The sequence below is a fragment of the Stigmatopora nigra genome, chromosome 23 (genome assembly GCF_051989575.1).
Source record: "Stigmatopora nigra isolate UIUO_SnigA chromosome 23, RoL_Snig_1.1, whole genome shotgun sequence".
NCBI classification, from domain to species: Eukaryota; Metazoa; Chordata; class Actinopteri; order Syngnathiformes; family Syngnathidae; genus Stigmatopora; species Stigmatopora nigra.
The window spans coordinates 4,809,724-4,835,631 of NC_135530.1; the positions used below are offsets into that span (position 1 = coordinate 4,809,724).

General features: G+C 40.8%; 4 protein-coding genes across 4 annotated transcripts; 1 reads left to right on the forward strand and 3 right to left on the reverse strand.

The window, feature by feature from the left end:
- Positions 1 to 200: 200 nt before the first annotated feature.
- On the reverse strand, positions 201 to 11,666 carry ube2h (ubiquitin-conjugating enzyme E2H (UBC8 homolog, yeast)). The gene is made up of 7 exons (XM_077709577.1): positions 11,369 to 11,666; positions 4,313 to 4,389; positions 4,148 to 4,222; positions 4,035 to 4,074; positions 3,487 to 3,539; positions 2,786 to 2,914; positions 201 to 2,147 (listed from the first exon to the last, which is right to left on the reverse strand). Exons 1-7 carry the CDS (start codon positions 11,419 to 11,421, stop codon positions 2,023 to 2,025), a joined length of 552 nt encoding a protein of 183 aa, XP_077565703.1. The 5' UTR covers positions 11,422 to 11,666; the 3' UTR covers positions 201 to 2,022.
- A 171-nt stretch (positions 11,667 to 11,837) lies between these two features.
- On the reverse strand, positions 11,838 to 15,000 carry zc3hc1 (zinc finger, C3HC-type containing 1). Its single transcript, XM_077709578.1, has 10 exons — positions 14,810 to 15,000; positions 14,373 to 14,472; positions 14,141 to 14,291; positions 13,984 to 14,067; positions 13,787 to 13,914; positions 13,574 to 13,710; positions 13,256 to 13,505; positions 13,021 to 13,185; positions 12,470 to 12,679; positions 11,838 to 12,394 (listed from the first exon to the last, which is right to left on the reverse strand). The coding sequence occupies exons 1-10, from the start codon at positions 14,941 to 14,943 to the stop codon at positions 12,323 to 12,325; spliced, it is 1,431 nt and encodes a 476-aa protein (XP_077565704.1). The 5' UTR covers positions 14,944 to 15,000; the 3' UTR covers positions 11,838 to 12,322.
- A 513-nt stretch (positions 15,001 to 15,513) lies between these two features.
- klhdc10 (kelch domain containing 10) lies at positions 15,514 to 18,740 on the forward strand. Its single transcript, XM_077709653.1, has 9 exons — positions 15,514 to 15,692; positions 16,095 to 16,316; positions 16,384 to 16,538; positions 16,612 to 16,760; positions 16,833 to 16,917; positions 16,998 to 17,064; positions 17,129 to 17,176; positions 17,770 to 17,909; positions 18,011 to 18,740. Exons 1-9 carry the CDS (start codon positions 15,617 to 15,619, stop codon positions 18,218 to 18,220), a joined length of 1,152 nt encoding a protein of 383 aa, XP_077565779.1. The 5' UTR covers positions 15,514 to 15,616; the 3' UTR covers positions 18,221 to 18,740.
- Positions 18,741 to 19,063: 323 nt separating this feature from the next.
- Positions 19,064 to 25,523, reverse strand: cax1 (cation/H+ exchanger protein 1). The gene is made up of 20 exons (XM_077709709.1): positions 25,267 to 25,523; positions 24,250 to 24,432; positions 24,050 to 24,189; positions 23,873 to 23,981; positions 23,690 to 23,806; positions 23,384 to 23,445; positions 23,117 to 23,305; positions 22,871 to 23,053; positions 22,719 to 22,818; positions 21,813 to 21,954; positions 21,568 to 21,751; positions 21,398 to 21,497; positions 21,122 to 21,240; positions 20,840 to 20,877; positions 20,505 to 20,755; positions 19,881 to 20,014; positions 19,711 to 19,805; positions 19,562 to 19,640; positions 19,377 to 19,485; positions 19,064 to 19,304 (listed from the first exon to the last, which is right to left on the reverse strand). Exons 1-20 carry the CDS (start codon positions 25,352 to 25,354, stop codon positions 19,231 to 19,233), a joined length of 2,496 nt encoding a protein of 831 aa, XP_077565835.1. The 5' UTR covers positions 25,355 to 25,523; the 3' UTR covers positions 19,064 to 19,230.
- Positions 25,524 to 25,908: the final 385 nt, after the last annotated feature.

Genomic DNA, 25,908 nt, shown 5'->3' on the forward strand with positions numbered 1-25,908 from the left:
TGCTGCCACACTGTGGAAAAAAGTAGTATTACAACATCAAAATTACAAAGATTAAAAACTCAGACAAACCGCTTTAAAAAGTCTCTAAAAAGCAGAAATTACTACTAAAATGCAAATTTACGACTGAAACATTACATCTCAAGTTCACAACAAAAATGTCCGATATATTGCAAGAGAAGATAAAAAATAAACAATCCTAGTCTGTTTCTACACATTAAATGTTTTATTAAAAAAGAGAAGTTATAACAGTATAATTTTTTTACACCACTATTCATGAGGTTACAAGCCTATTCATGGAGAGCATTTGTCCTTTTTTGACAAGCATGCCCACTTCACAATGTCCAAAAAAAAATAAAAATAAAAAGAGAGGGGTGGGGGCCAAAAAAGGGGGTGCTTTGAATAAGACCAAGGATGCTCTTTTGGGTAAATAAAAATGCAACACACTAGGTAGCAAAGAGTACATGCTGTGTGTATGTATGGGCCTCGACAAGTAATAACCGGGACAGCGGGTGTGCATGCAAGTGCACAAAATGTTGACACGGGTGGGGGGGTAGAGTACGCTGTGCTGAAAATACAACAGAGGCCCCCTGAACACAACACCAGGCCATGTTTTGAGGTACACTTTTTCAACCAGGACCACTTAAGACATTTTACTTGTTGGGTTAATTCATAAAGGTCATTTAGTTTGACTTTGCTAAAGTTTTCAAAGAATTAAGTGGGCTGCAAAAGGTAGTTGTTAGATGACTTTTTTTTCCATACCAAATACTGGTTGTGACTACTCAACTGGTACACAAAGTTTCCTTCAAAACTAAAGTAGAAAATGACAAAGATTGTTTTATAAAGATTGCCAGTTTGGTGATTAGAGCTAGGAATTAAAGAAAATAAAATGGCGTGGGGGTAGTAGTGGTGGGGCAAAGAACATTTGTTGCCCGTTTTTAGAGAAATTCTGCATACACCTTTTTTTTGGGGTTATCCTGAGTGGGCGTGGATCCAAAAAAAACTACAAAAAAAGTGTCTATCCTGCTACGCGGAACTTGTGGGAGAAATATACCGGGGACGTGGTGCCAGCTTTCCATGTGCCTCTTGTTTGGGTTGTACTACGCTAGGAAACACCTTTACAAATGAAGCATCTTATACATATCACACGACAGACGTCAGCTAACTAAAAAGTCAGACTAAAGACATGAGTGCTATCTATTTGTAGGACTTGCAACCCAAAACTAACTAGACGTTTGCATCCATCTACGTGTAGATTGTCCAGAAAGGAAGAGAAGTACCGAATGTGCTTTTTTTTTTATGTGTGTCTTGATCGCCTTCCGTTTGGTTGTTGTTGTTGTTGTTTCTTACGAGGCACAGAGGAGGGGAGTTGAGCTGGGATCCACACTACTGCATTCTCTGAAGGGGGGAATACATTGCGAGGTCCTCTCCGAGCACTTCCACTGCCATGTTTGGTACTGTAGACACCCAAAAGTCAAAAAGGGAAGGAAAAAAAAAAAGAAAAATCCACAAACATCTCGACTCCTTCCTTCCTGCGTTGAGGAAAATGAATAAGGGGAAACCAGAAGTGTGAATCCAAAGCGGCTTCTTTGTTCAGGTAGTAAAAAACAAAACAAAAAAAAAGGAGTAACTGCTCAGCTGGCTTTAAAAAGCGAGCTTGCGTCCGTCCGTGAGCGAAGCGGTGTACCCTGTGCGTGATTGTGCGTCTCGAGTTCAAATACTGTCTTTGCCTGAAGCGGGCAGCGCCACAACCCCTTTTGACACACTCACACACACACACACACACACATGACAAAAAAATGGCGAGTATGAGGAAGAGGAGGAGGAGAATATGTCGGGAAGGAAGAAGAGGATGCTAAATATTCATAAAAACCCTTGTTTAGTATTAATAATTAAAAAAAAAAATCCAGGTGTTTAAATATGAATATTATAAGTCTGGTTGGCATGGGTTAGGAAATGAAATATAGTCTCTGTGGGGAGTGGGGGGGAAAAGGGGGGTGCGCAGGAGGAGGAGGACGTCCACCACTACAACTCCATATCCTGGGCTTCGTCCTCGGAGAAGTCGGACATGGAGCTTTCGGACGAGGAGTCGCCCGCTCCTTCTTCTTGCTCTTTTAGTGCCTCTTCTGTTGCATATTTCTGGATGTATTCTGCAAAGAAACAGACAAACAATTAAGCTGTGAGTTTTGTGTCAAACATACGGGTCATTAAATTTTAATAAGGAATCCTAAAATGAGGAGGAATTGTCACAAAATGACTTGACTTAAACTGGCTGTCATTAAGTTATTATTTTATGGCCAAAAATAAAGTGGTGCATCTAGTCCATAAGTGTGAAAGTGACGACCCAACAAAGTGTCTATAACACAGGTATGAAAGAGGCGGCACGGGGACAAATCTGGCCCGTTGCATCCTTTTGTGTGGCCCGGGAAAGGAAATGATGAGTGCCGAGTTTCTGTTTTAGGATCAAATTAAAATGAAGAGTATAGATGTATATGAAATTTCCTGATTTTACCCCTTTTAAATCAATAATTGTAATTTTTGAATCCATTTTTTAGTTCAAAAATCATTTTGTAAAATCTAAAAATATATTTAAAAAAAGCTAAAATAAACATTGTATTAGATTTATAAAAAAACTGAATATTCAGGGCCTTTAATTCAGTTCTTTTAATCCATTTATTAAAAAAAATCTAAATATTATATCTAAAATGGTCCGCCCCACATGAAATCGAGTTGACGAACCAACCCGAGTCGGACACCCTTGATCTATTCACTTAAAGAGTTTTCTAACCTTTGATTTTCTGCTTGTACTCCTCTGGCCTGTGCAGATACATGGCGGCCGCGTCTCCGTTCAAAGGGTCGATGGGGTTAGGGTAGGCCAGAAGTTGTGGCAGGAACGACTCAAAGATGTTGGTCAGGTCTGTTGAGCATGAGGTATCCATAACGGCACAATGCTAAATTACGAGTCTGAAATTATCACTTATTTGGGTATTTTGCTGGGAAAACGCACCTTATGGAGAAGTACTACCAATTTCGTGATACACAGTTTCTGGGTATGGTGACAATTAGGCTTTTGCCAAGTCAATGATGATGACAAAGCCTATGTCCGATTATTATTATCAATTGTTTCAGGGAAAGTCCAAATCCAGATCTGGGTGCCTTGGAACCCTCGTTCTAATCCGCTTTTTTGTCTTCACATTTCACAAATGGCTGTACTTTGATATTTTTAAGGGTTTTTTAGGTGATAGCATTTCAGGATTTTAAAAAATACCACTCCAGCAAAATTCAAGCTATGAAACTACTTTTGGAACAAATTGATTTTGTAACTAGAGGTAAACACATGTAAGTATTGGTCCCTAGGTTTGTTGACAGAGGGTCCGGTAGAGACCCTGTCACCTCTGTCAAACAGGGGCTTGAATCTCATTACCTCATTAGTATTCACCTCTCCCCTCGGTAAGAAGATTAAAGCAATTGAGCAACACGTGCACTCACCATAAAGAGCTGTCCACGTCTGGTTGATGACATCTAAACACACTGTTCCTGACCTGCAATGAAAAAGGAAAAAAAAAATAATGAAACATTTTGTTGGAAATATCAACTTACTAACACTTCAACCTTGTGTAAAAGTTGACTTTGGGTCTTTACATGACAGTGAAATCCACAGACTCATTTTGTAGAATGTCCAATTCACTAAGGCGAGTTTTTAACCAATTACAGTCATCCCTCGTTTATCACGGTTAATTGTTTCCAAGATTGCAATGTAGAAAGTGTTTTTATGGTGTTTATTTGGACTTTAAAGACCATTTATGTCCTGTTATTTAACTCCCTAAGGTAGACATTGCCTTCTCATCATCCTTTTTGCGATAATCCCATTTTTTTTCACCGTGTCAAACGGTTAAAGGGGCAAAAAACAAGTCACAAACAAGCTAGGTCACAACAAGGACCTGCCGTTATGGAGCTTGGCGTCCTTCAAGGGGATCTGGCCTTCAAAAGAGCTGGATTAATAAAAGCCCGGAAAAACAACGCGCTTGAGTACTTACGCTTCATCGATGTTGGGATGGAAGATCTTGTTCATGAATCCTGAAAAAAGACCACCACAGAAATGAGCACAGGAAATCTATTAAGAGCCGACATTACAGATGAACCGTTTCACCTATTGATGGCGATTTAAAAGGGTATTTGTCGGGTAGATCCACTCGAACTTTCCACACGCCACCCTCGTACAGCGCTGAAACGAAGTAGAAAATGTCTATTAAAAATGGGGAAAACTTCCCTTAGAAATTGGAGGACTTGATACAACATTAAGACCGTTACTTACTTTCCTGTGGTCCGAAAAACTTCACGACAAACTCGTTAAGCCCGCTGAGGATGGTGACTTCATGTTTGCTTTCGATGCTGGCAGGACTGTTAAGGGTAATCAACCAATAGCCATTGCACTATGATTAAATACATCAATCCCTCTCCTCCTGTGACTAAAGGCAAGTATTCACAAGCCACGGCCATGATGACCCTTTAGCAGCTGCCTAGTCAAGTGTGTATCCCATTAGCTTTAAGCGCTAACCTCACTCCCTCCTTCTCTAAAAGGGTCAAATCAAACGGAGGGGCTATTTTAAGATCTGGCAAAAGTGAACGGAATCCCCGACCTCCGCCAGCTAATGTGTCACCACTCGGACTGGATGGAGACGCCGGGTGAACACTTTCTAAGGACGTCAAGGGATCGGTACGCGGCACCGGAGTAACGGTCGGACGATTGAGAAATGACGAGTGGGTTGACACCCTAAACCAAGGGTTGGTTCGCGGGCCTTATTTTAGATATAATATTTAGATTTCTTTTTTAATAAATGGATTAAAAGAACTGAATTAAAAGCCATGAATATTCAGTTTTTTATAGATCTAAAACAATGTTTATTTTAGCTTTTTTTAAAATATATTTTTAGATTTTACAAAATGATTTTTGAACTAAAAACACAGAAAAAAATGATTAAAAAATTACAATTATTGATTTAAAAGGGGAAAAAAATCAGGAAACTTAATATACATCTATACTCTTCATTTTAATTTGATCCTAAAACAGAAAGTCGCCACTCACGATTTACTTTCCCGGGCCACACAAAATGATGCGGCGGGCCAGATTTGGTCCCCGGGCCGCCACTTTGACACCGGTGCTCTAAACTTTTGGAATGGGAGGAACCAAAAAGAAAAAGTGTTGTGGTTAAAGTAATCAACATGACTTTTTATGTTAGGTACAGATCTATTCATTCATTTTTGGAAGCTACAGCAAAGAATGATATGGCGTGCTACTATGCCGCCCACCCCCAGCCCCCTACCTTGGATTAGTATAGATAAATTATAATCTGTGTCTTGCACCGGGTGTCATTATCTTTTCATCCACGCACACCCCGCCTGACCTAAACTAAACTTACATGCTTTAGTTAAAATAAGCGCCTAAATAACAACATGTGGTGCAGTCACAAAAAAAAAGCCTGACAAACTACTTCATCTTCTACAATGAAACATTTCTCCCTAGCCATCAACAAGTTGACGTTTCAAAGAGGTTTAAGGATTTAAATATGTGACCAATAGTATTTAGCCTGTGGTGTAGACATGTCTTATTTTCATTGCTTAAAATAGCCCATCCTGACCAAGATCTTTCCAAGTATGGAAACAAACATGGCGGATAGCAACCATGTCCAATCAAGGCACATACATACTTGCAAAACAGCATTTGACAATGTTACATTTATTTTAAAAAATTAAAATTAAAAAAAAAGGAATTCCCTATTTGGATAATTGCCTCCACCAACACATTTCAGCCACACGACATGACCATAATAATAATAATAAACCTTCCCAGAAAAAGATAGTTCACCAAAAAAAACGCCTGAATCTGCCGACACGGTGCACTGACTGAATAATTGAGGACATTTCCCAAATGTACTTTTGCTGCCCATCTTAAGTCTTCTAAAAATGTTGCGTTGTTTAAAACATGCATTTTTCAGTTTCATTGGATATCTAATCAAAAAACAATCTTATTCACTATGATCTTCTAAAAATGATTTCCAATGAACCAATGAAACCAATGAAAAATAAATACATTTTAAGAACCTAATTTTATTTATTTATTTTTACCCGATTCCAATCTTGTAAAAAATGTAATGAAAACTCATTTTACAGACTACCGTATTTTCACGACTATAAGGCGCACCCTCAATGAATGACACATTTTAATTTTTTTCCATATATATAAAGCACACTGGATTATAAGGCACTTTGTCTATTTTGTAGAAAAAATAAGACTTTTAAGTGCGCCTTATAGTCATGAAAATACAGTACCTTGCGAAAAACTGAACAATTCCAGGGTAGACATGATGACTAAGTGAGAAACTGCAGTGGAACTATTTCAAGTATTCCAATTCCTGAAATTGTTTGGTGACAGTGTTTGAATTTAGGAGGACACAATAGGCACGTTATTTTAAGCCATTTCAAATTAAACCTCGACAAGTCCAAACAAAAACAGTGGCAACCAGGTCGGGGGGGTGCTAGATTGATGCGTTTCTCTGATGGCAGCTCTGAAATAACAACTTTTTTGGGGGTAACCAGACTCTGTGTAAAACTGGAGTTAAATTGAAGCTAAGGTGAAAGTGAATTTAACGACAGATTAGTTCAATTCAATCACTTGCCTGGAAAAATAGAGTCAATGCTCATCTGGCCCCTGAGGAGAATTCAATTTGCTCACATGCAAACGCATGCGGTGCATCTTTGTAAGGCAATGCGGAGAAGCCATCTAAACGGGATTAATCTGCGCCCTGAACTGCCCTTCACTCGCCATTGTGAAGAAGAACGTGCGGCCGAAAGACCGCCGCCGAGGGAGTCCGACTTAATCTGTCATCCGCAAACCCACCTGGCCATTAGCTCGCTTGTCCAATTTATCCGAGGGATGTTTACAGTCCCACTTTAATCTGGCTCAACTATTTCCAAGGGAAACAGTGTCATTGCCATGAAGTGTATTGTCCACCCCAAAGACCATCTGCTAAACCTGCTAAACTGAAGGGTCTGCTTGAAAGATGTCTCTTCTCACAATGGAATCAAATTGCTGTGTCTAGTTTTATCGCCGTCCAACAGCAATAGGCTAACATTTCTGATTTGGCTTTGCATTAAAGCCTACTTTGCCTCAAGCAGGCGATTTGGCAAATTTCCCTTAAGCGTCCAAACAAAACAAATAAAACCCAAGTAGGAATTCCTGTTGCTCCGGGTTGTACCGATCACTAATCAGATTCAAATGAGGTTTAATTCAAGGGTTCGCGGGCCGCTTTAACGTCATCTTGATTTCATGTGGGCTGGACCAGTTTAGATATATTTAGATTTTTTTGTATAAATTGATTAAAAGAACTGGATTAAAATCCCCGAATATTCATTTTTTATAGATCTAAAACAATTTTTATATTAGCTATTTTTAACATATTTTTATAGTTTACAAAATGATTTTTGAACTAAAAACACAGAAAAAAATGGATTAAAAATTACAATTATTGATTAAAAAGGGAGAAAATCAGGAAATTTAATATACATCTATTCTCTTCATTTTAATTTGATCCTAAAACAGAAAGTCAGCACTCATGATTTACTTTCCCGGGCCACACAAAATGATGCGGTGGGCCAGATTTGGCCCCCGGGCCGCCACTTTGACACATGAGATTTACAGTGTTATTCCCCCAATAGGTATCAGCATGTGGGAATGGACATTTTGACCTAGACATATTCCACCGCTAACTATAACTCTGGACAAAAAAAAAAAAAAAACACCCGCAGCACAATATCTAATAGAAAACCCAAGCTATTATAATAGCATTAGCATGCAAATTCAGCCTGGCTGATCCCTGCCTGTATGCGAGCTGCAGTAGCAGCTCTGCAGCGTCTTTTGTCTTGGTGGGTGAGAAATGAAAGCCCACCCACCGCAATCAAACGAGTCTCCATGCTTTCAGCGAATCAACAGTCTATTTACGGCCAAAGCCGGCACGGTTTGTCAAGCAAAACAAACAAACAATAGCGCGGGCAATTATTGCAACTCAGAAGAAGTTGCTTTGAATTTGAGGCAAGTGTCTAATGAGCTCACAGATGGACGTAATGTTTACACGACGTCAAACGCAAGCTAGAATTTCAAGACTGACATGTTGATGGAAGTGCTGACGAGACTAAACTGGAAAAAAAGACTCATCTGTTTTTATCACGTACTGATAAGAGCGACAAAGGTTGATGCCATTGGGTCACCTGCCATCCACGTGGCGTTAACCATGAAATAAAGACGGAGTAAGTCGATCTCGTATCCCTTGGACTGAAAGAGCCATTCCTGCGATTGAAAAAAAGGCTCAGCAAAACAAAGAAAGGAATTTCACTCCATCTGTTTTTCTTAGAGAACTCAGCCATGCATACAACCAGCGTTAGTGTTCAAGCTGCGGGATTAACTGGAAGGGCCTCAAACCTCCTATCATTTGCAGATGCCTTGCTTATGGACCAATAACTGTCAATCAAGCAGCCTTGTCCCTAGCCTACAGCAGCTTCCCGACAGACAGTGACATCAATCTTTGCTGTGTGCTAAAAAATTAAGATCAATAGAACAAATGGAAAGTTAGCACATACTAATATCATACTTTTATCAGTCTTGTAGATCCGTCCTATCAATCGATGACAATCTGAAACCTTTTCGGGAGACTGAAGTACTAAACAAAACAAAAGGAGTCCAAACATGAGGACTGAATGACCAAGTGGGATAAAGCACCGATTGGCCATTCAGCCTCTGGATGGGAGGTGGTTTGAGAGAGTGGGAATTGGGTGGTGGGAGGTGGCATTTGAAAAACAAATGTTTCAAAAACCTTCTCCTGACTGCAAATAAACCAAACGCTGGAGGGCGAAACACTGCATGGTTAGCTAACCATGCAGTTGTCAGCTATAGAAAGTGGTTAGCTTACCTGTTGAAATGCAAAAATAAGGTGAACACGTCGCGATGGCGACCATGGTGAGCGCTGTGGCACGCATCTCAACTCCCCACAGTGCTGAATACAAATTGTCAGTCGCCATGCTTCACATAACTGCTAGACAATCATTTTCCAGCAGCGAGTGACTGAAAGGTAGAATAGAATACAATGTATACAACTTGTTAGCGTAAGCTAATGACATTTCAATGAGAAATCTAATAGATCCGACCAGGAAAGTGTAGTTTCCAAGTTTTAATAACACGACATCAATGGATTGTTGACAGATTGTCAATGTGACAATCTCAACCTTTTGTATCAGATTTTAAAGGAATACTACAAACTTGAAGTTTCTATTCCACCCCATTCTCTTCCGCCAAATTCCACCATGTGAACACCACAAGAGCTCGTATTCACCCTAGGCTTAAGTCCTTTGTGGTCACAACCTGCGCCTGAATTCCAACGATTGGCTGTTAGAAAGCGCATGTAAAGTGAGCAGGCGATGAAAAAGGGAAAATAACAGTGAAGCTAACTTACAATGTGAATGACATCCATCCCATATGAGAAAAGTGAATTCAAGAAAGCAGGTTTCACCATAATCCAAGTTTAAAAAAAAAATACTACACTGTTGCTAATTGTTTATTACATAAACACCATCTTGCTAGCAACGTTCAATTGGCCAAAACTCAGGATACACAATACGTCCCAAGGGAGGCGACGTGTCTTCACTATATACACTATAACCAGCTTATTAAAATAGTCGCAAGATGTCATGTGAATGGAATGCCAATACACAAGACAAGCTTGCCTTTAGGACAAATCTCAGTGCTTAAATCTATCCCGACAACATGCTGAGGTCACTTCGACATTCATTTTCAGGTTTTCCCTCACGGTGCTCGTTCTAGATTTCACAGCTCTCCGGTGGCTAGGTGGCAAATTAAAAATGCTGTATGACTTTCTGGTTTTTGGTTGCAGCAGTAAAGAAGATCTTGCAAGGACGACCGCAAAGTCAGCAAAATAATGCTGGACGGGCTAAGGTGGGCTGATGGTGACGAAACTCGTTTTGTTTGGATTTTTTTTGTGCAAAAGTACACTGTCCAGATGATAACGTACTGTTCAGTACTGGCTGAGAATAAACACGAAATGACCCTAGTTGATTAAATGCAGACAGTTCCAGGCCATGTTCCCCTTATTAGGAGCAACCCAGTGGGAAGGCACACATCTGACTAAGCTTTACTGCCATCCCATCAGCTGTTCTAAGCACCTCCCTCATTTGCTTTCTGTCTAGTAACAGCCCACCCAATGATTAGGCCCCACTGTGCTGGGACAAAAACAACAAAAAAAACTACTGTGCTTCTAGTACAGAATGGAGGCTGGAGTGATATTGTAGTGGGATATATAATATAGTATAGACAATATAACTATGATGTATATATGTATATCAATATATAATTTAAAAGAATAAATAAAAATGACAACAACAGTAGTGGTTAAAATACAAACAGGGAAGTTGGCCTCCCGACACCTGCAGTGCACCCTCACCTGTCTGCCGATGGTCACCTCCATTAAAATATATTATATGTCAATAAATGATACCACGGTTTTAAAAAAGTACAACTCGCTCGGTAGTGCGGTTGCCACAAGTACAGCACAGCGAGCCTCGGGAAATCAGGTGGCCATTTTGATGTTGAAAAACCAACCAACGAGACTTGTCGTTAGCTTGCTAGGCTAACACACCAGCTATGAGCTAACATTTTGAAGTGACAGCCGCACGAATGCGCTACAAAAACGACACATCATCAAACGGGGAACTGGTTTTCTGGTCGTACAAGGGGTATATTTTGAACCGTTGGAACAAAAGGCAAAACAGGCAGCGTTCACAGTTGACGTCCGCTGTGCATTATGTAAACAAGCTGCTCTGCCAACGTGTAAAAGGGGGTGAAATTTGACACAAATCCTCTTGACAGCACATAAGGAAAAGCCGTTGCAGTGGGGTTGTTTTATTCAAGCCGAGTAATATTTACTATGTCAACCACTAAATCAAAGACATTCCTGTAAAGGGCTGAGCAACGTTAGCATCTGTTCGAGCTGCTGCAGTTATTTTGGAACACAAGACGATCGAGCTCAACAATAAAACACCATCGGGCGATCGCTAGGTGACACAAAATGACACAAAGTGAACATGGTTAGCTGTTCAAATCGAATTCTCAACTTAACGATATACAGTTCCGAGGCTTTGATGGCAAAATTGTTTACCCAAACACTAGTCAGTGACAATGGAAGCGCTGTGTGTGTTAAGACACCAGAATAGACGTCAAGATCGTTAACTCGTACGCTTAACTCCACGCACAAAAGGACAAAAGTGGATCAGGAGGCTTGTTTACGTTGATTAAAAAAAAGGATACAGTTTCACCACGTCGGTGTCCATTCGTCTTTTACCCGGACTTGGAGACGACATTTTGGCTATTTCCACCGCAGAACACAAGCAGGTCAACGGATAGCTGGCCCCCGACAAGCCAGAGAATCTAGCAAACGGCACTATCCGAAAGCTAACATTGGCTTGGGGGAATGTTGCCCGCAAACACTTGTCGGTTTGATCGCCTCCGTCCTACTCTGTGGCCGAACTAACGTTCGACAGACGACTAGCGTTCACTGCCTCTCAGCGCTCTGGCCATGGTTCTGACAAGCTGGGATCCCTCCGCGCTGACGTCATACACGCGCGACCGTGTCCTCGTCGACGGACATATTTGTAGTTTTTGATGTCCAATTTCAATGACGGATTGCCACGACATTGCATGTTGTATGCTCATAACAATAAATGGGCAATAACTGCAATATTTTTCTTAAAGGTGCAAAGATCATTTGAACATTACACAACTTTTTAATGAACAATTTATTAATCAATTCAAACATGAATTAGGAAAAACTAGAAAAGCAATGAGATATCACAGAAGAAAACTCAAGGCAGGCAAGTCCAAACATGTCCAACGTCCATGGCACGCAGTTCGCGACCACCTGACATGATCAGGAGTTACGTACAATACCTCCCACACACACAGCAAAGTCACACTATTTGTGGATTTTAAGGGGATACTCTAACACTGTTTCAACACACATTGAAAGTAAACATTGTCTATCCAGTGTTGGATGCTCATCGTCAGGGAATTTCCACTTTCCACAGATCTTCACATACATGATGACATACACTTGTCTCCTGACACAGATGACTCAAACTTTCAATGGGAAACTTTTGCTCAGGTTGCGAAAAGCTCAACATACGATCTCAGTCTCGGAACGGTTTCCGATCATATGTCGAGGTACCACTGTATTTATTTGCTTGATATTTTAATCAATGTGTTCTACTGAGATGGGGCGGATATCTGCCACTGACGAAATATAGCAAATACCCTTTTAGATCGATCAGGTGGGTCCTAGGAAGACAAGACAGAAGAGAAGATTTGATAAGCCGCCAAGTCATTTTGACCCAATCCAAATATTTCACTTGCCTGTGTTGTAGCGCTGGGTACGGTGTTTGTGGTTTTTGTGAGCAGGAGGAGATCAAGGACAGCTTTCCAGCCTCGCTGATGAGACGCTGGCATGGCGTCTGAAAGGGGCGTGGCCCGTGGATCCACATTCTCCTTTCCAACAGCCACCCAGGGACACCAGTCTCTGTGCTGAGCCAGCGGCTCGAACGCACTCTTGTGCACGACCTCGTCCTAAAAAAAGTGAATGAGTCCGTCAGTGAATGCAGTTTGAGGACTTTGAAGTACAGACGCTGTATGTATTCTCTCCTTTATTAAATGTTTTTTTCAGTACAAACCAATGTTAGTTACTTATACAAGCCTTAAACATACAAATGCACTTATATAAACCTTCAATATACTTATATAGGCCTTAAACATAAATTATAATACGAAACATAGCACGGAATCAACTTCAACTTATGAACATTTTCAACTTATGAACAATTTGCACTTATAAACAAGCGCTCAGAACGTAACTCGTCCGTAAGTAGTGGAGCGTCTGTATAGAGGGGGGAAAAGAGAAAGCCACTTACTGTTAATGAAAGGCACAATCGTTTGGAAGGGAGCGACAGACTTTCACTCTGCCCTCGGCTTCGAGTGGCAGCCCTCTTGCCCCTCACTGAGGGACTCGCCGACTCTTCCACGGGGCTCGGCGAGTCACGACTCCGGGCTCGCAAGGCGACGGGAACGCCCTCGCCCTGTGGAAGCAGTTAAGAAAGAGTTGATAACTTGCAGGTTACATTCTTTTGAAGTGAAATGAAATGTTACCTGTTCAAAGCGGCCGGAGTCCTGGCTTCTTAGCTTCATGCGACTCGGAGTGCTAGGAGGTGTGGGTGAAGGAGGAGTGGACTGTTCCCCCTGGCTGCCTTCTGCGGGGAGCGACGAGGCGCTCGGAGGTTCCATCCCGACATCTGCGTCACCTCCCGGGCACACCATTTGGTGGAAATTCCACATGCCCACTTTGCGCATACAGTAGGAGCAGTAGAGGATGGGCAATGTTGCGTTATAAACGCCCGGGCTGAGGAAGAAAAAAAAAAAAAACATTAGTATCAAGCCAGATTGGGTAACCCAAAAGTAAAAACTCACTTTGAAGCCCAGCCACAGAGAGAAACAATGCATGCGGCCACCTGGACTGCAAAAGGTTCAGAGGACGTAATTCCCTTTTTTTTTTCTTCGTCCTCTATTAGCTGCAGAATGGCACTTATAACGTCCTCAGTCAAAGACTGCAAGCAAATGGAAGATAGGGAGCATTAAACATTTGTAGTTGTATTCTTCTTGACATCGTCCTTGCTTATTCACCATTGATTTCAGCAGCTCAGGTTTCATAGACGGAAGTTGTTGTCCAAGCCTACACGCACTCTGATAACGCTCGATTAAAGCCACCAAAAGTTCGGAAGGCTCCTCGGCGGTCACAATCCATAACCGCTCTGAAACATAAGAAGACAGCTTGCAATGATATTTGTCATTTTTCAAATATAAAAATAATATGTTCATACCTGGACAAGGAAAATCGGGCCAGGGACAAAACCTCTCATGTTTGGTCTGAAGTTGTGTAGACAACTCGGCTATGCGGGATTCATCTAGTCACAGGATAGAAAAGGGTTAGGAGGAAAAAAACAAGATAAAAGAATGTAGATGGCTACATGATCCTACATTTTTCAAAGTCTAACGTGAGTTGTAGCGATGCACAGAGGAAAGCCTGGCAGCTGGAACACTTGAGCGTGTCGTGGGCGATGTTGATCCAGCCGTATCGAGCACATAAGAGGGGCGAGAGCGTGTGGGGCTTGGCGGCCCATTTTAAGCAGTGTTTATGCTAAGGAAATATTATTACTACATGTATGACTGACAGATTGTATGCCACTTTAATTTCAGGGAAAAAGGATATAGAGTAGGATTGTACTCTTGTAAAAAAGGCCTCTTTGTTAGTTGCTTCACAAGGTGATGATGGAGTGTTGCTTGGGACTTCTTTTGAATCACCTTGTCCACTAAAATAACAAAAATAGACAATTTTGTCAATGGGTAATTTTAACATTTGCAATATTTTTTGTACCAGTGCTTCTCATTTGGCAGGCTCCACCCACACAAACGTAACGGTGTGGCTAGCAGAGATAACTTAGAAATGTGCATTGAATAACTTATGCAAGACACTCTAATATGCGTGCACAAACCAATGAGCCCGGCAGCAAAAAAAACTGCAATTCCTGAGGAAGCCATCCCCACGACTACCCATGTAACACACTTCAAAACGCCATGCTCACAGTTAGCAAGCTAGATTAGCATAACGTGTCATAAAAATCAGATCAATGTTTTATTTTGACGTACTTGTTGACACTCGTGTCAGCTGGTGAGACCCCCTCATTGAGAAGCTCACGGATTTTATCCGGCGAGGTGAGGGAAGATTTGTTTTGATTTGCGTTGCTGAGCCGATCCCCACGGCTGTTACCCTCAGTCGCCATGTTGGGCGATTTTTTCTTCTCTTATTTCAACGTCGCGTCCAAGACATCTTAGACGCATTACTGCCCCCTAGCAGAAATTCCCAACCACCACAGTTTATTGGACGTCGAGTGTTGCTTAGCATCAAACCAAAATTGTGATGGTAAAACATAAATATTATATAAAGAATATTATAAAAGAATTTGAGTAATTATTCAATGAATTAACTTTAAATAACTGGTTGTAATGTTTTCGACCCCGCCTACCTCAGTGAAGCAACATTGCAAGAACTCAGCCTGTGATTGGCTGAGGCCTCACGTAAATAAAAGTAAGACTTTAAACCTACTCTGGCTGCGCTGTGCATTCTAATTTAACAAATAATTTGATCATCATTTTATGTTCCTTTATTTACATTTAAAACAAAATTCAACCCTCTGATATATTGTAGTTTCTAATCCATATAATTTTGTAATTCCTTTTGTGTTACTTGTTGTCTAACCTGTTGTTATGTGTCTCTCTGAATTTATGTCATTATTCAAATAATTAAAAATAAATAAATAAATGCAAATAAATATATACTACTAGTAACTACGCTTCTCTGCTATCATTACCTATCAAGTCTCGCGGGCACTTGAGGGGCAGCTGTTTTTCGTCAGTGTGATGCTATGAGCGAGGCCTCGCTCAATCTGGAAAAAAATGACGGACAACCAATGCGATCGCCGTCAAGACCAGTTGAATAAATTCGAGAAGCTAGCCAGCAGACTGTTGTCAGGTGAGCAAACGTCAGGCAATCGGTCAACAACATTAGCATGCATGCTAACGATGGCTACTATAACACTGCTGTCATGGTTATACAAAGAAAACCCTGTGTCAAAATGGAGATCAACGATATAATATAAAAACCTTCTTTAAGAGCATCCCGAAGCTAATTTAACGCTGCCAAATTCACTATCAGAGAATACATTTTTTAACACTCTAAATAAACACATGACATCAACTCTGCAGTGAATGTCTTGTCATTGTTAAGCTAATTAATGGAGCAAGTTGATGTCAGTCCACTGCTCAAAATGTTAGTGTTAAATGTGTAAACATCTAATAGTGTAAACTAAACAGTATCCTCCCTGATCTTACTGCAGTTGTATTTCATCAATGTGTACATGTCATTTGTCTTTAGGTCAACGTACACCCTTCGCCCGCAGTGGCCATCGCTGTGTAGCTGACAACACCAACCTCTATGTTTTTGGGGGCTACAACCCAGATTACGACGAGTCCAGTGACTCCGAGAACGAAGACTACCCGCTATTCCGAGAGCTGTGGAAGTACCACTTCGCCACGGGCCGATGGCAGCTAATTCAAACGGAGGGCTTTATGCCTACGGAACTTGCCTCCATGTCAGGTGACACAAAACCAGAAAAAATGGGCGAGGATTTTTTGGCTGTGTTTTAAACGTTAATTTTCTGCAGCCGTGTTGCACGGTAACAATTTGCTGGTGTTTGGCGGCACCGGGATCCCCTTTGGCGAGAACAACGGGAACGACGTTCATGTTTGCAACGTCAAATACAAGCGCTGGTCACTCCTCAATTGTCGTGGGAAAAAGCCCAATAGAATCTATGGACAGGTATTTTCATTATTATTAGCATGCTATAAGCCAGGTCAAGGAATTTAACAGGTTGTTATCCCTTTTTTTCAAGGCGATGGTCATCATAAATGGCTTTCTCTACGTGTTTGGAGGCACAACGGGATACTTATATAGCACAGACCTGCACAGGCTGGACCTGACCACCAGGGAGTGGATCCACCTAAAGCCTAATAACCCTCCAGATGACCTACCCAAGGAACGGTATGTTATCAAAATAAGCATTGAAAGTCATGTTTTGGTAGGATTATATAATAAATTGACATTCTTTCATAGATACAGACACGAAATAGCACAGGACGGACAGAGGATCTACATTTTGGGCGGAGGGACATCGTGGACATCTTACCCTATGGACAAGGTACTCCAAATTGAAAAAAAAACCATTCAAATTCAATTGAGCTGTTGAGCAAAATCACATCATTTTGTTGGATATAACAGATTCACGCGTACAACCTAGAGACGAATTCCTGGGAGGAGATTGCCACAAAACCTCATGATAAAATAGGTTTGTGTCCTATTGCTCATTTAACTATATACATATTCTGCATTTTTACGTGTTATTTCAACAGGGTTTCCCGCTCCTAGGAGATGTCACAGTTGTGTTCAAATACGAAACGGTACGCACTCCAAAAAACTTTCACTATCTTCTAGATCATGTGTTTCAAAGTGGTGGCCTGGGGGCCAAATCTGGCCCACCGCATCATTTTGTGTGGCCCCAGATGTTAAATCAAAAATGCCGACTTTCTTTTTTAGGATTAAATTAAAATGAAAAGTATAGATGTATATTACATTTCCTGATTTTCCTCCTTTTAAATCAATAATTGTAATTTTTTAATCATTTTTTTCTGTTTTTAGTTCAAAAATAATTTTGTAAAATCTAAAAATGTATAAAACTCTTTGTAAAAACTTAAAATATATAAAAATATTTAGTTTTCCACTTTAATATGGTACAAAATTAAAGAAATTTTGGTTTCCTTTTGCAATGAAAAACAAATGATTAAATAAACGATTTTCTCTTCAGAAAAAAAAGCTTAAATTAAAATTGTATTAGATCTATAAAAAAAAGAATATTAAGGGCTTTCAATCCAGTTCTTTTAATCGCCTTATAAAACCAAAAAATCTAAAAATCTAAAATGGTCCACCCCACATGAAATTGAGTTGACGTTAAAGCGGCCTGCGAACCAACCCAAGTCTAACACCCTTGTTCTAGATGTATTTATATGTGGCGGCTACAACGGCGAGTTGATATTAGCTGACCTGTGGAAGATCAATCTGCACACATTGCAATGGAGCAGGCTACCCGCCATGATGCCCGAGCCCGCCTACTTCCACTGCGCTGCCGTTACGCCGGTGAGTTTCACACTCCTCTGCTTGGCCGTTTAAAAACAGAGAAAAGGAGAACTACTGAACACGTGATCAATAAAATCTATGCTTTTTGTGCTTGGTGGCAGACGGGCTGCATGTACATCCACGGCGGTGTGGTGAACATCAATGAGAATAGGAGGACCGGATCTCTTTTCAAGATCTGGCTTTCCGTACCCAGTTTGCTGGAGAGGTCCTGGGAGAGGCTCCTCCAGGCCTTCCCTCACATGGCCTATCTGTCCACCATGCAGTTGCTCAACTTGGGGCTCACGCAAGAACTCATCGAGCGCTTGAAATGAACGGCAAGTCAAAGGAGTCTTTCCTACTCTGCCAAAAACGATGGGATGCCTTCTTTTTTTTTTTTGCACTGTGGCATGCTGAAAAATATGGATTTTTTTCTTCTTCTGGAGTTGAAATTTTGCCCAATTTTCTCATCTCATCAACAGTGGGAAATATTTTTTCCGTGCCAAATCATGTTTTACTTCTCCAAAATCGATGTACCTGCCATTTTCTAAAGACTTGTTTGCAAAGGATGGAGCATGTATATTTACTAGAAGAACTCCACACCATCCTGCAAATATTTTTATCTTTTAAAGCGGTGTGCTTTTGTTTTATTTCTTTTACTCATGTCTATCAGACTTTAGAATTCAGTAATGTATGGGGGAAAATGGTCAGTATGTGCAATTTGCAGCCTACTTGATACGTATGGACTTTTAAAAAAAACACAAAAAAAGTCGCGTCACTGTGAATTTGGTGCTCTATCAGATTCCATTTTAAATGTTATTATCTGAATAAAGTTTAAACTCTTTGACGCTAAAATTCAGAGTTGGTCTTGAATAATTGTACTCCCAGGGTGATCAAAGTACAAACAAGAATATATTATGTTTAAAGAAAACACGCTTATCTACTAAGATAGGGGTAGGGAACTTATGGCTCGGAAGCCACATGTGGCTCTTTTGATGAGTGCATATGGCTCTGAGCTAAAATATGGTGAGGGAGCCGAGTCCTGAATAGACCAATTGGAACTGTATAACTATATAAAATGCAGAAAATGAATATTTAAAATATTTACCTTATCTTAATTGTTTTAATTGCAGTGCCTTGAAATATATTCAAAGGGCCGAACAAATATTAAGCAAGGATTAAGAGATATAAACTGAATTTATTGATCACATCTTCCAAAGAATCCAAACTAACAATAAATAGCAAAAAAAAAAAATACACATTTAAATGCGGGGAGGCTACATTGGACTTGGATACTTTCATAGTATTAAATAGAATTATTTTTTTGTTGGGATTAGCATGCAAATTAACAAGAACGTGGAGAAGGAGCAAAAAAGTACAAAGCCAAAAGAATGAGGTAGACCACCACCAGGGCAGTGCCTACAAACAAAAGATATTTTAACAATCCTACAGGAAAAAAAACGATATATTTTTGAGAAAAGACAGACTTACCCTGAAAGTAGTCACATTTGCCATCCATGAAGATATAGTTGACTAAAATGACACTGAAGATGCTTGCCCAGAGATGGATGTCACTGAACAGTAGCACAAAACCCACATCCTAGCCATAAAATAGATATTAATATTAATTAAAACAGTTTTTTTTTATCATTCATCACTTGAAATCATTGACTTACATAGAATGCATTGAACAAGATGAGTAGAGGGATTTGAATCATGCACACTTGCACTGCAATACAGCTTCCAACTTCCAGACTGATGTGCCAAAAAAAAATGTTAAAAAATAAACTGTGTTTAGGAAGCCATAACATGATGGTTGAAATACCTCAAACTGATGTTATTCTGCAGCGCAAACTGGATCCCGTTGACAATTTCGGGTAGTTCGGGCACCATGGCTAAAATGGTCACGCCAATGAAGTACTGTAGAAAACACAGTGGTGGTAATAAGATGGAATTGGATAGAATTTTAGAGAAAAGTTGAAATCTTGAAAACACCTGAGAGATGGAGGAGTTGGTTAGCATGGGTTCAATGTTGTTTGTGCTGAGGTCAGCGCAGCAGGCCATCAGTACGGTGGCCGTAATGAGCACGGCGAGCGCCCTCCATCGCGACCAGTGGACCACGTGGTGACCTGTTTGATGCCTGGTTGTTGTAAGCTGAATTTGTCATATTTGGAATTTGCCTACTTCATTCTCATTCTGGGTGTGACATCATCCGATTGATCCATACTTTTAATGCACAGGTGTCAAAGTGGCGGCTCAGGGGCCAAATCTGGCCCGCCGCATCATTTTGTGTGGCCCGGGAAAGTAAATCATGCTGACTTTCCCTTTTAGGATCAAATTAAAATGAATACTATAGATGTTTATTAAATTTCCTGATTTCCCCCCTTTTAAATCAATAATTGTTATTTTTTAATCATTTTTTTTCAGTTTTTAGTTCAAAAATCATTTTGTAAAATCTAAAAATATATTTAAAAAGCTAAAATAAACATTGTTTCAGATCTATAAAAAACAGTGGATTTGTGTCCAAATTGTGGTCTGCTACTATTTTAAAGTCACTTTCATAACATGTTTTTTTTGGGTGAACCATGTGGAAATAAATGGGAAACATGCACAACGCACCTGTGGCAACGTGGAGTGACGAGACAACGCTGGCGTTAATGCTTGCGGGGAGCGGACCGGCGGTGCTATCGCCGGCATGGGCGGGGCCGACGGTGGCGCCACCTTCGTGGACAGTGTACTGACCGTGGGCGTGGCCAGCTTGGCCATCGCTGATGTGGATATCGTAGATGTGCGAGTGGGTTTTTAAGGTAAAAACCAGGCCGATGAGGTAGGCGGCGGGCAGCAGTACGGAAATGGTGTATACCAGAGGCCTGGAACCAATCGTGTTGAGCCATCATCAAGTACATGATATTACATATTTTCCAAAGAATGAAGCCTGTGGTGGGTGGACTTACTCTATATGCATAACAATCAACTGGGCGTCCATTTTACTCTGCAAAAAAAGAAAGAGGAAATGTAGCAATTTTCCAAAGGAATTCATGATCAATATTATCGTATTTTGCTGTTTAATATACCCCCATATTTAATATACCCGGGTATATTAAATCACACACAAATGGGAAAATTGGCCCCCGGGGCTGCCACTTTGATACATGTGCGGTAGGAGTATATTAAATGGCGCACAAAGCAAAAATCATTTAATTTACCAGGGTATATTAAACGGCAAAATACTGTACCATGTCGTAGTGGCAGTCTTTGCACACAAAGGTCGCACTGGCATTCCCTGGAATGTTGGAGCAGGTCTCACAAACGAGACTGCCAAAGGCTTTGGAGAAGAGGGTGGGTGCAAAAACACCTAAGGAAGAAAAACAAAGTGATTTTGTTGAAATTGTCAAAAAATTGAAGTCATATCTGGCGATAAGCTTCACACATACACATGTATACACATGCATGCACATACATGCATATATATGTGTATACAGATATACCAAAAGTCCATATTCCTTCCATACCTCCAATGGAAATGAAGAGCAAAGCTGAGCTCACACCAGCCGATCGGCTGTTAAACCGCTGTTCCCGGTGTTTAAGTCCGCCGATAATCATGCAGATGCCCTGTGTTGGTCACACCATAAATTTATTCCAAAAACTTTAAGAAGGTCTCAATTCCAGTCAGGATACTTACGGGTATAAAGAGGATGCATCCCAGCAGGGTGCCAGTGAGGGCGGCCTTGACCACCTCCTCGTAGCATTTGGAGGCGGCGCGGTGGCCCTGCAGGAGCGCCGTGATGTAGAAGGTCATCTCGGTGATGGAACCGAATGTGGCGTTCACCACCGCGCCCACGGCAAAGTTGCTCTGAGCCGAAATGCTGCGAGAAAATGACTCATCATTTGCCATGGCATAAATCAGGGATGAAGGACAAAACCTACCTGGCGATGCCCATGCCAATATAGTAGGACAGTGGGATGATGGAGCTTATGGCTGTGGCAAACTTGGTCTGCGAACTGAAGTATTTGTGATCCTGGTCGGCGTAGCCCATAACCAACGCCACGACGACCAGGGGTAGAAGATCTGCAAGCGAGCGTAGTTGCAAGGAGGATACAAAAATAAGGCAATGGCTCCTTAGCCGGTGACCGGTCAAATAGCCTATATGACCCTATATGGCTATTTAGCTGGTAAGAAACTACGGCTATGGAGCCACTGCCTGAATAATAGTTATCAACACCGTGTAGAAGCAATTAGTCTACATCACGTGTCAAAGTGGCAGCCCGGGGGTCAAATTTGGCCCGCCGCATCATTTTGTGTGGGCCGGGAAATAAAATCTTCTTTCAGTTTTAGGATCAAATTAAAATGAAGAGTATGGATGTATATTAAATTTCCCGATCAATAATTGCAATTTTAAAATATTTTTTTGTGTTTTTAGTTCAAAAATCAGTTTGTAAAATCTAAAAATATCTAAACCATTCAACCAATTTATTGAAATTTGATGGGTTATTGCCAATTGATAGATTTTAACATTAAACGAATCCCCTATTCACTCAATGTTAAATAATAGTCATTAAATCCCTATTCACCTAATGTTAAAATGTATCAATTGCATGCTAATTAGGTGAACAGGAAAATCTTGTAACTATCCATCTGATCTTTATCAAATATGCTGGGAAGGTTACCACTTATAAAATGAATAACAACTGCCAAATATTGTGAGTATTTGTCAAGAATTATTGAAATTATTGCCCAATTTTTGGAACTACTTGACTAGTTATCGGCTAAGGAGCCACTACCACAAAAAAATGGATGACAGAAACATTATTCAGGGCTTTTTAAAAGGATACTCAGCGCAAATATGTTGATCCCCCGTACACTATACTTGTAGTAATACAAGTTGACGGCACGATAGCAGCATAGGACGACTCTCGTTTCGGACCGGAACGTCTGAAAAACACGATGTGATTAGGATGAGCATCTCCCAATTGTTTCTTATTACCTTGCCCGGTGCGTGTATGTGCACGTCTTCAGGCGCCAAGAGGAGGATGGCGAGTGTACGGGCATTCATCTTGGAAACGGGGATGGTGAACACCAGCAGCCAGGAGATGACGCAAGCCAAGGTGTGCACCACCGCCAGGATGGGATAGGCGAGAAGTAGCCACGCCAAGGTACTCAAACGACACTGCGATGAGATTTGGCGCCATTAAAACAACGCCAAAATGTTTGAGGTCCATCAGTTCCTCACCCAGCGTTTTAAGCCGGTCCTGACCGGGAATTCCGGTAAAGGTAACTCAACAGGTAACGGGGAAGACATGAGAAGAGGCCCAGAGTCATTTTCCAAGACTACGTCCTTGCTCTCTTCGGTGTCTCGCTCTTCGGGGATGACTTCGCATCTCCGGGATTTGGTTGGAGATTTTTGGGTGAAGTCAGCATTCTGGGATGAACAAATGTAAGGTAATCTGAATCATGTGATCACATAAGGATTTTAGTAGGGAATTCCAAGAATTTTTACCTTCTGTATTGACTTTCCAAAGGGCCAAATAAAGTACCAGGCCAACTTTAAACATAGTTTTCCTAAAACAATGGATATGATTAAGGCTTTTGACAAACATTTTGAGTGATGCAGAGTAGACCACAATATTAGATCTATAAAAAACTGAATATTCAGGGGTTTTGATCCAGTTCCATTAATCCATTTATTAAAAAAAAATCTAAATATTATATCTAAAATGGTCCGCCCACGTGAAATCAAGTTGACGTTAAAGCGGCCCGTGAACCAACCCGATTCTGACACCCTTGGAGTAGACGATATACCGACCATATGGGATGCCAACGATGGTCATGAACATCACAGGGCAAATGAGGACATAGGTTAAAGACAGCCACCATCCAAATAAAAGCACATAAACAATGTTCCCCAAGGTCACCGTAGAGCCTGAAAGACAATAACATTTGAAGCCAATCTGTCCAATCAGAACATAGACAATGAATTCAAAAGGACCTCCTTGGGGCTTGACCACACTCAGGTCAGAGTATAACTCTTTGTCCACATCCGAACGGTCTTCCATAGGCCTCTCGGTCACATTGCCTTTCCATTTTCGGAAGCCAAACTACAAAAAAAAAAAAAAAATACAAAATGTCACTTTTTCAAAAACATGTTAATATTGATGTTGCTAACCTTGTAGTTGTTGGCCTCTCTATGCGCCTCTACTTCATTCTCAGCTCTGATGGTGGTTTTGGAGGTGCTTTCGTGCCAGCCTTCCTCGCCGTAGCGTAACGACGCCGAGCGTTCCCAGTTGCCGCGTGCTCCAGCGCAACCTGCCGTCAAAATTCGGCGTTAGTGGAAATAAAACAAGATTTTCAAGGGGTGCGTGTTACCTCTGTGTACGGCTAGGAAACATTTGGGTGTGTAGTGGCAGAAATGATTGGATGATGCCTCGGGTGAGGGGGTCTCCACGGCGGCGATCTCTGGATACTGCGATCCGGCGCAGAGTCGATCGGCTCGGGACTGGAGCCGTGGAAAGCGGCGATTTGGTTCCGGATCGTGGCCGTCTGGGTATACTAAGAATTTAAACGTAAAAATACATGAAAATGTGTGCATTTATTCATCATTTCACCACTTTGAAAATAAAAAAAATATCTGAATTCTTTTGAGAACATTTTGAGCTGTTGCTAATCAATGAATATCAATGAGAGTATGCATGCAGAGGAGTCTAATGAAGAAAATTTATGATTAAAAAGGCGCTAGAGATCATGTCGGCGCCACAGTTCCAGCGTGACGCTCCCATTGGTGCGTTCGGGACTTAGGTCTCTCACCAGCGATATCCATATTTTACCACACAGGTTAGCAGAGAGCCATATACACCCATCAAAAGAGCCACATATGGCTCCTGAGCCATAGGTTCTCTACCCCTGGTTAAGGGTTAGGGTCAAAAAGGGGGCGTGGCGCGCCCATCCAAGTTGCTGTGACTAACAACAACCTCCTGAGAGTCATGCATGTCACAACCACACACATATTACGATGATCACATTATCACTGCATTGCTTCAAACACGTGCAAAGAATAGTTTGGGTCAATTCCTAAGACATTTTCACTCTTAAAATCAATTGTTCATGAATAGCTTTGACTCAAATGATACTCTAAACAAGTCTAAAAAAGAAAGACATTTTCGCTACTTGTCCATCACGTTCAAATTGTTATTACAGAACTATTTTTTAAATCAAAACAAACAAAAGTCGTGTTGATTTGACCCACAGGTGCATTTGATTACAGAAATGGGGAGAATCAGGAGGTTGTCTAACAGTAGAATTCTCCTAGTTGTTTAAAAAAAAACATGATAAACGCACTTTACAAGGTGAAAGATAAAGAAAAAATAATTCAAATGAAAATCTCACCCGTGGACTCCAGCATGGATCTCCTCCTCACGTATTCCCGTTCACCTGCGGTTGTGAAAGACACAATCGAGGATTTTGTCAGGGACATATTTTTGTCACCTGTCCTCCTTTAAAATGTATTTTAATTCTCTTTTCTTTTTTTCCTTCCGTCTGCCGTGTTGTTTTGAAGCACAAAACGCTGGCGATCGCTACTGAAAGAAGTACCAAAACAAGGACGAGGAAGAGGAGGATGAAGAGGAGGCGTCAATGACACTGGTGTCAAAGTCGCGGCCCGGGGGCCAAATCTGGCCCACTGCATCATTTTGTGTGGCCCGGGAAAGAAAATCATAAGTGCTGGCTCTCTGTTTTAGGATCACATTAAAATGATAGATGTATATGTATATAATATTTCATGATTTTTCCCCCTTTTAATTCCATAATTTAATATTTTTAAAACCATTTTTTTCTGTGATTTTAGGTCAAAAATCAATCTTGCAAAATCTAAACATATAAACGAATATTTCCACTTTAATAAAAATTGTTTCCTTTTGAAATGAAACCCAATTATTTAATAAATGATTTTCTCTGCTCAAGTAATCTATAAAAAAATAATATTTAGGGCTTTTAATCCAGTTCCTTTAATCCATTTATTAAAAAAATATC

Bases quoted from the DNA above. Each gene is read 5' to 3' on its own strand.
- zc3hc1 (XM_077709578.1), bottom strand. From the start codon at position 14,943: ATGGCGACTGAGGGTAACAGCCGTGGGGATCGGCTCAGCAACGCAAAT. The intron at 14,292-14,372 runs ATATCCTTTTTC...TAGCATAAACAC, and splicing joins CAAGAGTACAATCCTACTCT to TGCTTAAAATGGGCCGCCAA. The intron at 13,506-13,573 runs GTGAGTTTTTAC...TTTCTTCCTCAG, and splicing joins CTCTGTGGCTGGGCTTCAAA to CCCGGGCGTTTATAACGCAA.
- cax1 (XM_077709709.1), bottom strand. From the start codon at position 25,354: ATGTCCCTGACAAAATCCTCGATTGTGTCTTTCACAACCGCAGGTGAA. The intron at 22,819-22,870 runs GTAATAAGAAAC...CGTGTTTTTCAG, and splicing joins ACATACACGCACCGGGCAAG to ACGTTCCGGTCCGAAACGAG. The intron at 20,756-20,839 runs GTAAGTCCACCC...GATTGGTTCCAG, and splicing joins TTGATTGTTATGCATATAGA to GCCTCTGGTATACACCATTT.
- klhdc10 (XM_077709653.1), top strand. From the start codon at position 15,617: ATGACGGACAACCAATGCGATCGCCGTCAAGACCAGTTGAATAAATTC. The intron at 16,761-16,832 runs GTATGTTATCAA...ATTCTTTCATAG, and splicing joins GATGACCTACCCAAGGAACG to ATACAGACACGAAATAGCAC. The intron at 17,065-17,128 runs GTTTGTGTCCTA...TTATTTCAACAG, and splicing joins AAAACCTCATGATAAAATAG to GGTTTCCCGCTCCTAGGAGA.
- ube2h (XM_077709577.1), bottom strand. From the start codon at position 11,421: ATGTCGTCTCCAAGTCCGGGTAAAAGACGAATGGACACCGACGTGGTG. The intron at 4,223-4,312 runs GTAAGTAACGGT...ACTTCGTTTCAG, and splicing joins GTTTTTCGGACCACAGGAAA to CGCTGTACGAGGGTGGCGTG. The intron at 2,915-3,486 runs GTGAGTGCACGT...CATGCTCAACAG, and splicing joins GACGTGGACAGCTCTTTATG to ACCTGACCAACATCTTTGAG.